The sequence below is a fragment of the Rattus norvegicus genome, chromosome 16 (genome assembly GCF_021556685.1).
Source record: "Rattus norvegicus strain SHRSP/BbbUtx chromosome 16, alternate assembly SHRSP_T2T, whole genome shotgun sequence".
Taxonomy (NCBI): Eukaryota; Metazoa; Chordata; class Mammalia; order Rodentia; family Muridae; genus Rattus; species Rattus norvegicus.
Window position 1 is genome coordinate 75,201,333 of NC_141549.1, and position 15,221 is coordinate 75,216,553.

At 40.1% G+C, this 15,221-nt stretch overlaps 2 protein-coding genes across 2 annotated transcripts in view; both read left to right on the forward strand.

Annotated features, from left to right (window-relative positions):
* The window catches only part of Erich1 (glutamate-rich 1), a gene marked incomplete at its 5' end in the record, with an annotated part of 52,793,804 nt that overhangs the window by 44,330,773 nt on the left and 8,447,810 nt on the right, over positions 1-15,221 (forward strand).
* Positions 1-15,221, forward strand: part of Adam32 (ADAM metallopeptidase domain 32) — a 109,831-nt gene that overhangs the window by 49,332 nt on the left and 45,278 nt on the right. For both annotated transcript variants that reach the window (XM_087588716.1, NM_001170582.1), the window contains 2 exon segments: positions 11,605-11,709; positions 12,403-12,601. In XM_087588716.1, coding sequence (XP_087444842.1) covers positions 11,605-11,709; positions 12,403-12,601 — 304 coding nt within the window.

Genomic DNA, 15,221 nt, shown 5'->3' on the forward strand with positions numbered 1-15,221 from the left:
TTCTTCTTCTACTTCTTCTTCTTTTCTTCTTCCTTCTCCTCCTCCTTCCTCCTCCTCCTTCCTCCTCCTCCTCCATTTAAATGAAACACATACATGCCTCTAACTCTTTACTTAAACTTGGCCAATTTCATAACTGTATGTTTGAGTTCAATCTGCCACCAGCCCCGTACAGAAATTTTAGGACGGAGCTTCCTTATGGCGTCAGTAGTCTGGTGAGGGGACCTGTCCTCTACTGTAATGTTGGTCATTTGCATGTGAATGCCCACAATCCAGAGTGCAGTGCTTCCTGGCTGTCCAGTTTCCATAGTCACAGCACAGTGCTCCTTAATCACCATACAGACATAGCAGGGCTTTTCTTATATGTAAGCACGAGCTGCTGGCTTGCATAGCCCATAAAAAGATTGCTAGTGTTTTGCAGAGCAAGTCCTCCTCCTTCGATCACATAAGAAAAGGAACCAGTCACACAGACAGGACAGTCACACAGAGCATGGCAATCTTTAAATACAAAATCTGACGGTTGTGCTTGAGCCTTCTCTTGCCTTTCTTGGGTTTCCCTGTTTGTGTTCATCTCCAGTCAAAGGCCTTTCTTTATCTAATGAGATGATCACATGGTTTTTCTGTTGTTTTAAAAAACTAAATTCCAAATGTTCAATTTTCCAAATGAAGACTCAGGAGCCAGATGCTGTGGAGAAAGCCTGCTGGCTCAGAGAGGCAGAGAAGGCACCCAGCTGACCTTCCTACTCCACTCATGTCCTGGGATTAGGGTGGGAACAAAACTCTTTCTCCTTCCCTAGGCTGTCTTAAATTAAATGCCCTTCAACTCAAAGACCCTCCTTCTGTTTACTTATGTTCACTCCCTACACCTCTTACCCTATGGTTGAATTTATTTAGCTCTTGGATTGAAGGCGTGTGCTAGGGCTGAGCCATACCACAAGTACTTGTTTACAAGTAAAGAAGATCAAATGCTAAGCCGCAACTAGAAGCAGATTCTTACAGTTCACAATCTCAGGGGTTCACAGTGTGCAACATCTTTCAGTCTACTTGTGTGATGAATTAAATTTGTTGATTTATGTTTGTTGAATAATCCCTGAATCTCTGGGATGAAGCCAACTTGATCATGGTAAATAATACTTTTGATGTGTTCTTGAATTCGTTTCCAAGTATTTTATTGAGAAAATTTGCATCTATGTTAATATGTGATATTGGTATATGATTTTCTTTTCTGTTGTGTCTTTGAGTAGTTTAGGATAATAGTGGCTTATAAAAAGAACCAGGAGATGTTCCTTTAGTTTCTGTTTTGCAGAATATGTTGAGGAACATTAGTTTTAGCTCTTTGAAGGTGTGATAGAATTCTATGCCAAATCCATCTGGTCCAGGGCTTTTTGGGCTGGGTGACTTTTAATTACTGATTCTATTTCACTAGGGGTTTGGGGTTTGCTTAAATTGACTATTTCATCTTGATTTATCCTTAGTAGATTGATATATATCTACTGCACATATATATATATTATAATATTTATATATATATATAATTTGCATCCATTTCTTGTGGGCTTTCCAATTTTATGGAATCTATATTTTTTTTTCAGATGTGCTTTTTTTTTATTAACTTGAGTATTTCTTATATACATTTCAAGTGTTATTCCCTTTCCCGGCAAACATCCCCCTCCCCCCTCCCCTTCCTTATGGGTGTTCCCCTCCCAACCCTCCCCCCATTGCCGCCCTCCCCCCATAGTCTAGTTCACTGGGGGTTCAGTCTTAGCAGGACCCAGGGCTTCCCCTTCCACTGGTGCTCTTACTAGGATATTCATTGCTACCTATGGGGTCAGAGTCCAGGGTCAGTCCATGTATAGTCTTTAGGTAGTGGCTTAGTCCCTGGAAGCTCTGGTTGCTTGACATTGTTGTACTTTTGGGGTCTCCAGCCCTTTCAAGCTCTTCCAGTTCTTTCTCTGATTCCCTCAACGGGGGACCTATTCTCAGTTCAGTGGTTTGCTGCTGGCATTCGCCCCTGTATTTGCTGTATTCTGGCTGTGTCTCTCAGGAGCGATCTACATCCGGCTCCTGTCGGTCTGCACTTCTTTGCTTCATCCATCTTGTCTAATTGGGTGGCTGTATATGTATGGGCCACATGTGGGGCAGGCTCTGAATGGGTGTTCCTTCAGTCTCTGTTTTAATCTTTGCCTCTCCCTTCCCTGCCAAGGGTATTCTTTTTCCTCATTTAAAGAAGGAGTGAAGCATTCACATTTTGATCATCTGTCTTGAGTTTCGTTTGTTCTAGGGATCTAGGGTAATTCAAGCATTTGGGCTAATAGCCACTTATCAATGAGTGCATACCATGTATGTCTTTCTGTGATTGGGTTAGCTCACTCAGGATGATATTTTCCAGTTCCAACCATTTGCCTACGAATTTCATAAAGGCATTGTTTTTGATAGCTGAGTAATATTCCATTGTGTAGATGTACCAAATTTTCTGTATCCATTCCTCTGTTGAAGGGCATCTGGGTTCTTTCCAGTTTCTGGCTATTATAAATAAGGCTGCGATGAACATAGTGGAGCACGTGTCTCTTTTATATGTTGAGGCATCTTTTGGGTATATGCCCAAGAGAGGTATAGCTGGATCCTCAGGCAGTTCAATGTCCAATTTTCTGAGGAACCTCCAGACTGATTTCCAGAATGGTTTTACCAGTCTGCAATCCCACCAACAATGGAGGAGTGTTCCTCTTTCTCCACATCCTCGCCAGCATCTGCTGTCACCTGAGTTTTTTATCTTAGCCATTCTCACTGGTGTGAGGTGAAATCTCAGGGTTGTTTTGATTTGCATTTCCCTTATGACTAAAGATGTTGAACATTTCTTTAAATGTTTCTCAGCCATTCGGCATTCCTCAGCTGTGAATTCTTTGTTTAGCTCTGAACCCCATTTTTTAATAGTGTTATTTGTTTCCCTGCGGTCTAACTTCTTGAGTTCTTTGTATATTTTGGATATAAGGCCTCTATCTGTTGTAGGATTGGTAAAGATCTTTTCCCAATCTGTTGGTTGCCGTTTTGTCCTAACCACAGTGTCCTTTGCCTTACAGAAGCTTTGCAGTTTTATGAGATCCCATTTGTCGATTCTTGATCTTAGAGCATAAGCCATTGGTGTTTTGTTCAGGAAATTTTTTCCAGTGCCCATGTGTTCCAGATGCTTCCCCAGTTTTTCTTCTATTAGTTTGAGTGTGTCTGGTTTGATGTGGAGGTCCTTGATCCACTTGGACTTAAGCTTTGTACAGGGTGATAAGGATGGATTGATCTGCATTCTTCTACATGTTGCCCTCCAGTTGAACCAGCACCATTTGCTGAAAATGCTATCTTTTTTCCATTGGATGGTTTTGGCTCCTTTGTCAAAAATCAAGTGACCATAGGTGTGTGGGTTCATTTCTGGGTCTTCAATTCTATTCCATTGGTCTATCTGTCTGTCTCTGTACCAATACCATGCAGTTTTTATCACTATTGCTCTGTAATACTGCTTGAGTTCAGGGATAGTGATTCCCCCTGAAGTCCTTTTATTGTTGAGGATAGCTTTAGCTATCCTGGGTTTTTTGTTATTCCAGATGAATTTGCAAATTGTTCTGTCTAACTCTTTGAAGAATTGGATTGGTATTTTGATGGGGATTGCATTGAATCTGTAGATTGCTTTTGGTAAAATGGCCATTTTTTACTATATTAATCCTGCCAATCCATGAGCATGGGAGATCTTTCCATCTTCTGAGGGCTTCTTCAATTTCTTTCCTCAGTGTCTTGAAGTTCTTATTGTATAGATCTTTGACTTGCTTGGTTAAAGTCACACCGAGGTACTTTATATTATTTGGGTCTATTATGAAGGGTGTCGTTTCCCTAATTTCTTTCTCGGCTTGTTTCTCTTTTGTATAGAGGAAGGCTACTGATTTATTTGAGTTAATTTTATACCCAGCCACTTTGCTGAAGTTGTGTATCAGCTTTAGTAGTTCTCTGGTGGAACTTTTGGGATCACTTAAATATACTATCATGTCATCTGCAAATAGTGATATTTTGACCTCTTCTTTTCCGATCTGTATCCCCTTGATCTCCTTTTGTTGTCTGATTGCTCTGGCTAGAACTTCAAGAACTATATTGAATAAGTAGGGAGAGAGTGGGCAGCCTTGTCTAGTCCCTGATTTTAGTGGGATTGCTTCAAGTTTCTCTCCATTTAGTTTAATGTTAGCAACTGGTTTGCTGTATATGGCTTTTACTATGTTTAGGTATGGGCCTTGAATTCCTATTCTTTCCAGGACTTTTATCATGAAGGGGTGTTGAATTTTGTCAAATGCTTTCTCAGCATCTAATGAAATGATCATGTGGTTCTGTTCTTTCAGTTTGTTTATATAATGGATCACGTTGATGGTTTTCCGTATATTAAACCATCCCTGCATGCCTGGGATGAAGCCTACTTGATCATGGTGGATGATTGTTTTGATGTGCTCTTGAATTCGGTTTTCCAGAATTTTATTGAGTATTTTTGCGTCGATATTCATAAGGGAAATTGGTCTGAAGTTCTCTTTCTTTGTTGTGTCTTTGTGTGGTTTAGGTATAAGAGTAATTGTGGCTTCGTAGAAGGAATTCGGTAGTGCTCCATCTGTTTCAATTTTGTGGAATAGTTTGGATAATATTGGTATGAGGTCTTCTATGAAGGTTTGATAGAATTCTGCACTAAACCCGTCTGGACCTGGGCTCTTTTTTGTTGGGAGACCTTTAATGACTGCTTCTATTTCCTTAGGAGTTATGGGGTTGTTTAACTGGTTTATCTGTTCCTGATTTAACTTCGATACCTGGTATCTGTCTAGGAAATTGTCCATTTCCTGAAGATTTTCAAGTTTTGTTGAATATAGGTTTTTATAGTAAGATCTGATGATTTTTTGAATTTCCTCTGAATCTGTAGTTATGTCTCCCGTTTCATTTCTGATTTTGTTAATTTGGACGCACTCTCTGTGTCCTCTCGTTAGTCTGGCTAAGGGTTTATCTATCTTGTTGATTTTCTCAAAGAACCAACTTTTGGTTCTGTTGATTCTTTCTATGGTCCTTTTTGTTTCTACTTGGTTGATTTCAGCTCTGAGTTTGATTATTTCCTGCCTTCTACTCCTCCTGGGTGTATTTGCTTCTTTTTGTTCTAGAGCTTTTAGGTGTGCTGTCAAGCTGCTGACAAATGCTCTTTCCTGTTTCTTTCTGCAGGCACTCAGTGCTATGAGTTTTCCTCTTAGCACAGCTTTCATTGTGTCCCATAAGTTTGGGTATGTTGTACCTTCATTTTCATTAAATTCTAAAAAGTCTTTAATTTCTTTCTTTATTTCTTCCTTGACCAGGTTATCATTGAGTAGAGCATTGTTCAATTTCCACGTATATGTGGGCATTCTTCCCTTATTGTTATTGAAGACCAGTTTTAGGCCGTGGTGGTCCGATAGCACGCATGGGATTATTTCTATCTTTCTGTACCTGTTGAGGCCCGTTTTTTGACCAATTATATGGTCAATTTTGGAGAAAGTACCATGAGGAGCTGAGAAGAAGGTATATCCTTTTGCTTTAGGATAGAATGTTCTATAAATATCCGTTAAGTCCATTTGGCTCATGACTTCTCTTAGTCTGTCGACATCACTGTTTAATTTCTGTTTCCATGATCTGTCCATTGATGAGAGTGGGGTGTTGAAATCTCCCACTATTATTGTGTGAGGTGCAATGTGTGTTTTGAGCTTTAGTAAGGTTTCTTTTACATATGTAGGTGCCCTTGTATTTGGGGCATAGATATTTAGGATTGAGAGTTCATCTTGGTGGATTTTTCCTTTGATGAATATGAAGTGTCCTTCCTTATCTTTTTTGATGACTTTTAGTTGGAAATTGATTTTATTTGATATTAGAATGGCTACTCCAGCTTGCTTCTTCTGACCATTTGCTTGGAAAGTTGTTTTCCAGCCTTTCACTCTGAGGTAGTGTCTGTCTTTGTCTCTGAGGTGTGTTTCCTGTAGGCAGCAGAATGCAGGGTCCTCGTTGCATATCCAGTTTGTTAATCTATGTCTTTTTATTGGGGAGTTGAGGACATTGATATTGAGAGATATTAAGGAATAGTGATTATTGCTTCCCGTTATATTCATATTTGGATGTGAGGTTATGTTTGTGTGCTTTCATTCTCTTTGTTTTGTTGCCAAGACGATTAGTTTCTTGCTTCTTCTAGGGTATAGCTTGCCTTCTTATGTTGGGCTTTACCATTTATTATCCTTTGTAGTGCTGGATTTGTAGAAAGATATTGTGTAAATTTGTTTTTGTCATGGAATATCTTGGTTTCTCCATCAATGTTAATTGAGAGTTTTGCTGGATACAGTAACCTGGGCTGGCATTTGTGTTCTCTTAGGGTCTGTATGACATCAGTCCAGGATCTTCTGGCCTTCATAGTTTCTGGCGAGAAGTCTGGTGTGATTCTGATAGGTCTGCCTTTATATGTTACTTGACCTTTTTCCCTTACTGCTTTTAATATTCTTTCTTTATTTTGTGCGTTTGGTGTTTTGACAATTATGTGATGGGAGGTGTTTCTTTTCTGGTCCAATCTATTTGGAGTTCTGTAGGCTTCTTGTATGTCTATGGGTATCTCTTTTTTTAGGTTAGGGAAGTTTTCTTCTATGATTTTGTTGAAGATATTTACTGGTCCTTTGAGCTGGGAGTCTTCACTCTCTTCTATACCTATTATCCTTAGGTTTGATCTTCTCATTGAGTCCTGGATTTCCTGTATGTTTTGGACCAGTAGCTTTTTCCGCTTTACATTATCTTTGACAGTTGAGTCAATGATTTCTATGGAATCTTCTGCTCCTGAGATTCTCTCTTCCATCTCTTGTATTCTGTTGGTGAAGCTTGTATCTACAGCTCCTTGTCTCTTCTTTTGGTTTTCTATATCCAGGGTTGTTTCCATGTATTCTTTCTTGATTGCTTCTATTTCCATTTTTAATTCCTTCAACTGTTTGATTGTGTTTTCCTGGAATTCTTTCAGGGATTTTTGTGTCTCCTCTCTATGGGCTTCTACTTGTTTATTTATGTTTTCCTAGAATTCTTTCAGGGATTTTTGTGTCTCCTCTCTATGGGCTTCCACTTGTTTATTTATGTTTTCCTGGAATTCTTTCAGGCATTTTTGCGATTCCTCTCTGTAGGCTTCTACTTTTTCTCTAAGGGAGTTCTTCACGTCTTTCTTGAAGTCCTCCAGCATCATGATCAAAAATGATTTTGAAACTAGATCTTGCTTTTCTGGTGTGTTTGGATATTCCATGTTTGTTTTGATGGGAGAAGTGGGCTCCGATGCTGCCATGTAGTCTTGGTTTCTGTTGCTTGGGTTCCTGCGCTTGCCTCTCGCCATCAGATTATCTCTAGTGTTACTTTGTTCTGCTATTTCTGACAGTGGCTAGACTGTCCTATAAGCCTGTGTGTCAGGAGTGCTGTAGACCTGTTTTCCTCTCCTTCAGTCAGTTATGGGGACAGAATGTTCTGCTTTCGGGAGTGTAGTTTTTCCTCTCTACAGGTCTTCAGCTGTTCCTGTGGGCCTGTGTCTTGAGTTCACCAGGCAGCTTTCTTGCAGCAGAAAATTTGGTCTTACCTGTGGTCCAGAGGCTCAAGTTCGCTCGTGGGGTGCTGCCCACAGGCTCTCTGCAGCGGCAGCAACCAGGAAGACCTGTGCCGCCCCTTCCGGGAGCTTCAGTGCATCAGGGTTCCAGATGGTCTTTGGCTTTTTCCTCTGGCGTCCGAGATGTGTGTGCAGAGAGCAGTCTCTTCTGGTTTCCCAGGCTTGTCTGCCTCTCTGAAGGTTTAGCTCTCCCTCCCACGGGATTTGGGTGCAGAGAACTGTTTATCCGGTCTGTTTCCTTCAGGTTCAGGCGGTGTCTCAGGCAGGGGTCCTGCCGCTCCTGGGCCCTCCCCCACGGGAGCCCAGAGGCCTTATACAGTTTCCTCTTGGGCCAGGGATGTGGGCAGGGGTGAGCAGTGTTGGTGGTCTCTTCTGCTCTGCAGCCTCAGGAGTGCCCACCTGACCAGGCGGTTGGGTCTCTCTCTCACCGGAATCTATATTTTTTAAAGTATATCCTTATAATACTCTGAATCTCCTTGGAATCTGTTGCAGAGTTTCCATTTTCATTTCTGATATTATTAATTTGGATCATCTCTCTGCATATTTTTGTTAATTTGGCTGAAGGTTTGTCAATCTTGTTGCTATTCTCCAAGAGTCAACACTTGGTTTTCTTATTCTTCATATATCGGTTTTTGTTTTCTTTTCTTTTTCTTTTTTTGGGAGCTGGGGACCGAACCCAGGGCCTTGCACTTGGTAGGCAAGCGCTCACCACTGAGCTAAATCCCCAACCCCGGTTTTTGTTTTCTATTTCACTGATTGCAGCTCAAGTTTCTTTCTTCCACCCACTCCTCTGGCTCTTATTTTTCTTATTTTTCCAGAGTTTTCAGTTGTGTTGTTGTTATTAATATGAGTTTCCTCCAGTTGTTTTTACATACAATGAACTTGCCTTTTAGAACTGCCCTAATTGTATTCCAAGGCTGGGGAGTGTTGTGTTTTCATTTTATCCAGCTCTAAACAGATTTTAATTTTCTTCTTGATGGTTTGTATTGATTTCTGTACTGATTTCATCCAGTAGTGAGTTGTGTAGCTTACACGAAATTGTATATTTTCTGTTATTTCTATTGTTCTTGACATCCAGTTTTAATCCATGGCTGTCAGATAGAGTATGGGGTGTTATTTTAATTTATCTATTCTTACTTGCTTTCTGGCATAATATGTAGTCAGTTTTGGAGTAAGTTCCATGGGCTGCTGAGAAGCAAGTATGTTGTTTAGTGTTTACATGGACTGTTCTACAGAAGTCTGTTAGGTCCATTTGATTCATGGCATTGTTTAGTTCCAACATTTCTCTCTATTTGTTGGCTCAATGACTTTTTTCTTGGTGTGAGAGAGATATTGAAGACTCCCACTTTCAATGTTAAGGGTCAAAATATGATCTTTGTAGTTAGTAGTGTTTCTTGTATGAAATTTCATTTCCTCCTCTTTGGTGCATAAATGATTAGAATTGTAATACCTTCTTGGTGGATCTTTCCTTTAGGATCTAGTAGCCTTCCCTATCTCTTTGTCAGATGTTAAACTAACAACAGTTTCTTGCTTCTTGGTTCCCTTTACACAGAGTATTTTTTTTCCTATCCCAGTGGCACCTACCTTTAATGCTAAGATGCCTTTCTTGTAAATGAGAGATGGATTTTGTTTTTTAATCCATTCACCTAGTCTATGTCTTTTTGATTAGAGGTTTGAAACTGTTAATATTTAGAGTGATCATTGAAGTGTGTTTATAGATAGACTGTAGTCAGTTTTTTGGAGCTTTGCGTTCTTAGTTGTGTTTTGTGTTTCATTAAATTACAGCTTTGTTTTCTTTCTAGTCTCTCAGCTAGAGGTACTTATGCCTCTATTCAGTTCTCAGTATGGTGTTTGGCATTCTCTTCAGGGTTTTTTGTTCATTTGTTGTTATGCATTTTAGGCTGCTTTTTTTCCCCCTCTTCTTTAACTGTTACAGATAGTTGTTCTGGGTACAGTAGCCTTGGTTGTCAGTCAGTGTCTTTTAGAACTTAGGATGCATTGTTCCAACTCTCCTGGCTTTCATCTCTCATTGAGAAATGTTCTGATGGTTTTCCTTCATATGTGACTTGTGTTTTCTTTTCTCTTACAGCTTTCAATAGTTTTACTTTGGTCTGGATATTTAGTGTTTTAATTACGCTGTGCTGTAGTGTGTGTGTGTCTGTGTGTGTCCCTGCGTGTTTCTGATCTTAAGTAGTTTGTGGCATTTTTTCCTCCTATGATTTTATTTAATCATCCGGTCCATTCCATTGACCAAGGATTCTCCTTTTTCACCCAAGCCTATATTTGGAAGGTTTGATCTTTTCATATGGTCCCACAGCTACTGCATGTTACTTTCCTGTGTTTGTCTAACTTGTCTTTCCTGTGTTGTCATAGTCATTATTTTGTCTAGATCTTCTACGTTGAGTCCTGATAGTCTTTCTGCATTCTGCTCAATCTATTCTGTTTGTAAGACTGTTGCCTGAGTTTTCTAATTGGGATATTAAAAATTTCAATTCATCTTTTAAGGTATATGTTCTTTTCAGTGTTTCTATCTCTTTACATTGAATTCAGTATTTAAGTTCTGAATTGCCTTAATTCCATTCAGCTATTTATCTGAATTTTCTTCATTCAAGGATTTCTTGTTATCCTCTTGGAATTCATTGACTGTTCATGTCTACTTCATATCCCTTGAGTTATTTTATAAAGTATATGATTGTTATTTTAATTTCTGCATCCTGAGGTAGTTTTTTATAGATACCACTTTTAAGGATCAGTTGGTATTTTTGTTTTGGTGCTTTGACCTGGGCATGTGGACCTCTTTCTTTGGTTGTTTGTCTGATATGACAATCAGTCTTCCCTTAGATTGGTGCAGTCCAGACTTGCATGACCTGAGATAGACCATAAGCTAGTAGAAAAGCTATTCAACTGGACCAGGCACAATTTGCTCTGAAACCAAGGGTCTGGAAAGAGGCCTGTGGATGCTAAGATACCAACTATGTCTCAGGGTTTTACTGCTGTGAACAGACACTATGATCAAGGCAACTCTTATAAGGACAACATTTAATTGGGGCTGGCTTACACATTCAGAGGTTCTGTCCATTATCATCAAGGCAGGAACATGGCAGCATCAAGGCACATATGATATAGGAAGCGCTGGGAGTTCTACATCTTATTCTGAAGGCAAACAGGAGAAGACTGACTTCCAGGGAGCTAGAATGAGGGTCTTAAAGGCCACGCCCACAATGACACACTTCTTCCAACAAGGCCACATCTACTGTAACATGGCCATACCTCCTAATAGTGCCACTCCCTGGGCCAAGCATATTCAAGCCATCACAAACAGGGAGAGGAAATGATGGAAGAGGGAAGAAGTGTCTCCCAATTCAAAGGTAGCTTTTGAATAAAGCAGGTCAAGAGGCAAACCAACTGAACCCAGGCCTGTGGCTGTAGAGATGGCCATATGCAAGGGAGAAATAGAGGAGATGGGAGAGTGGCAGAGAAGGAAAGGGAAGGCACTTGGAAAATGTGGCTCACGTACAATGAGGGTTGGCATTCTCTGGGGCTGGAACTAGCCTTATAGATTTGCAGACGGCAGTAGGTTAGGGGCAACTAGCTTGTTGCCCTAACCCTAACTGTAACCTTAACCATAACCTTAACCATACTAGCTAATCATCAAGATTATCATGGCCTGGCCAGGAAACACCTTCCAAGCTCTGGATTCATTTTTTTTTTTTTATTTTTCTTCTGCAGTGATTTGTTGTTCTTTCCCTGTTGTATACAACTTCAGGAAAAAGTTTTTTTCCTATATTTTTCTGTGTCTTCTAATTGGATTGGGAGGGAAGTCGAATATCAGTCACTCTATTAACACCCAGAGAAGCATGTGTTACGGATATTGTCTGTACATGCTACTATTGCGAATAATTTCCTTGACGGCATAGCTCTATCAAGTTTTTGTTACTGCCATGTATTTTCCTTTGCAGCAATGTGGGGCTAACAGCTGTTGTGAGCCTACATCTTGTGTTCTGAAGAGTGGAAAAGCTTGTGACAGTATGTCTCCCTCAGCAACATGCTGCAAAGATTGTCAAGTAAGATTTACGTTTAGTAACATTACATAATCACCTAGTAAATTATACACAGAATGTATTGACTTATGACTAGAGTTTTATGTGAAAAAATTAGTTTTTAAGTGAAGAAAGATGATAACACAAATAAATCAAAGCTTCAATTTCTTATTTTGCGAAAATTTCTGCAACGTCCCGGCCTCTGTTTAATATCGCTGTTTTTGTTAATCTGAAACTGTCTCCCACCCCCCCTTTTTTTCCTGTGTCTCAGATTTTCTGTTTGACCTAAGCTGTACTTGAGCTCAATCTATAACCCTAGTTGTCCTTTTTTTTTTTTTTTTGGTGCTGAGGACCGAACCCAGGGCCTTGTGCTTGCTAGGCAAGCGCTCTACCACTGAGCTAAATCCCCAACCCCCTAGTTGTCCTTTAATTTACAATCCTCCTGCTGTAGTATTCCCAAGAACCTGGGGTTACAGGAGTCTACCATAAGGTCCAGCTAACATTTTCCAAATATACATATCTATATATCTATATCTAATCTATATATCTATATCTATATATCTTTTTCATATAAATGTTCGATTCATTTTAAAATGAATATCACAGTCACTTTATACTAAGATATTACAAACACTAAGGAATCAACAGAACAAATAATCGGTACTGTTTTGAAATATCTGTGAACACAATATTATTATATGTAATTTTTTTTGTTAGTTTTTACCAGATAAACATGAATGTAGGCCCAGCAGCAATATGTACTGTGACGTTGCTGAAGTCTGCAATGGGAGCTCAGGACAATGTCCACCTGATATAATTTTATCCAACGGGATTATTTGTGGAGAAGGTGGGACTGTCTGTTATAATGGAAACTGCCCCAACCTGGACAGAGCATGCGAGGCTATGTATGGACTAGGTAAACATTTTGTTACATTTAAATCAGTGACTCTCAGTATTTCCTTTCACAGTGTCAGAACAACAGGAATCCTTATATATAGATTTCAATTTTTGCTTAATATTTGCATAGTTTTACAAGTGTTTTTTGCTGAGATATAAATGGCAAATACGAATTGTCTTTGGATATGTGCCTTGATAGTTTGATATGTATATGTATGCTTAGATATTTGACATAATCAAGCTAATTAAAGTAGCTATAATATCCCATAGTACTGTTTTCTCCTTAAGCATTAAATAAAATCTTAAGACCTAAGCTCTTAGAGAGTTTCAAATATAAAAGAGAATATTGGTTCCTGTTGTCATACTGCTACACTTTGGATTTATTTATTTTGATGATTACGTGCTTTATTTTTTGCATTCCCCCCTCATGGTTCCCCCCTCCCAGAGCTGCTCACTCCATCTCCCCACCCCCTTTTTGCCTCTGAGAGGGAAAACTCCTATCAACCCCCTTCCCTGGAGCCTCAAGTCTCTACAGGATTAGGCTCATCCTCTCCCACTGAGGCAACACAGGGCAGTCCTCTGCTACATAGATGCTGGTGGCCTAGGACTAACTAGCCTGTGTTTTGGTAAAGAGCCTTGGTTAGTGGCTTAGTCTCTGGGAGCTCCCAGGGGTTGGGGTTAGTTGACACTGTTGGTCTTTCTATGGAGTTGTCATCATCTCCTTCAGTCCTTCTCTTAACTCTTCCATAGGGGTACCCAATCTCAATCTAATGATGGGCTGTAAGTTTCTATATCTGTCTCGGTCAGCTACTGTCAGAGCCTCTCAGAGGAAGTCATGCTAGGCTCCCATCTGCAAGCACAACACAGCACCAGTTATAGTGTCAGGGTTTGATGCCCATCCATGGGATAGATCCTAAGTTGGGTCAGTGGATTAGTCAGGGTTCTCTAGAGTCACAGAACTTATGGGTAGTCTCTATATAGTAAGGGAATTTGTTTTGAGGACTTAGTCTGTAGTTCAACTCCCCAACAATGGTCAGCAGCAGGTATGAATGGAAGTCCAAGGATCTAGCAGTTGCTCAGTCCCTCAAGGGAGGCAGGCGAAGAAGAGAATGTCTTCCTTTTTCCAATGTCCTTATGTAGGTCTCCAGCAGGGCGTGTGTCCCAGATTAAATGCCTGGATCTGAGACTTCCTTTGTCCCAGATGACCTTGAGTCTTCTTGCTTTAGTCTCCTAGGATTCATAGCCACTTTGCCTCAAGATTGCCATGCCAAGATCCAGGTCAGAAACTTGTATCTCTGAGCCTCAAGATCAGAATCACAGGCAGAGCCTTCGAATTCTGGATTGTAGTTCATTCTGGATATAGTCAAGTTGACAATCAGAAATAGCCACTACAGAGAGTCACTGGCTGGCAATTCCTTCAGTCTCTGCTCCGTTTTTGTCCCTGCATTTCTTTTAGACAGGAACAATTCTGAGTCAAAAAAAAAATTGAAAGTGAATTCATGTCCCTATTCCTCCACTGGAAGGATAACCGTCTAACTACTGGAGGTGGTCTCTTCAGGTTTCATCTCCACTGTTGGGCATCTCAGCCAAGGTCACCCCCATTGAGTCCTGAGAGCCTCTCTCACCCCAGGTCTCCAGGACTTTTGAGAGCACCCCCCCCCAACACCCTCATCCCTGGGAGCCACATATTTTCATTCTCCTGGCCCTCTGGCTTCTCTCCTATCTCCTACCATACCTGGTCATGTCCACCCCACCCCTTTCCCCTTCTTCTCCCTTCTCTTACCCAGGTCCTTCTTTCCCTCTGTCTCCCATGATTATTTTGTTTCCCCTTCTAGTGGAATCGACCCATCCGCACTTGGGCCTTCCTTCTTCTTTAACGTTTTAGGGCCTATGGAGTGTAAATTGAGTATTCTGCCCTTTTTGGCTAATGTCCACTTATCAGTGAGTACACACCATGCCTGTCCTTTGGGTTCTGGGTTATTTCACTCAGGATGATATATTCTAGTTCCATCCATTTGCCTACAAAATTCATGACGTCTGGTTTTTAAGAACGGATTAGTATTCCATTGTATAAATTAACTACATTTATTTTAGATATTTTAGGTGGAGCCATTTTACACAAATCAAACTTTGAACGTCTTGATATCCTTTCTTTTCTCCCTTACCCCAGTCTCTAAAAACAACCATTTCATACTGTGATTCTATGATTTTGATATTTTGTGATTTTACATAGAAGCAAGATGACAGTTTTTACCTCTGTACTTGACTCCTTTCACATAACACAATGTCTTAGAGATTTATTCTTGTGACAAAACTGAAGCAAGGTCTCTCTCTCTCTCTCTCTCTCTCTCTCTCTCTCTCTCTCTCTCACACACACACACACACACATACACACATACACACCTATTCATATATATCTATCTTTTACAAATTATGTTTAATCTAGTCATTATTCTTTAATTTGTCAATGGACCTTTAGGTTGTTTCAAAATCTTGACTATTGAGAAACATGAAATCACACACCTGGAAATACACATTTCTCTTTAAGAAAATGCCTCCATGTCCTTTGAATACACCTAGGTGGATTTCTGAATTTTCCTTTATTGAATCACTCCTGTACCCCTGGGACGAAGCATACT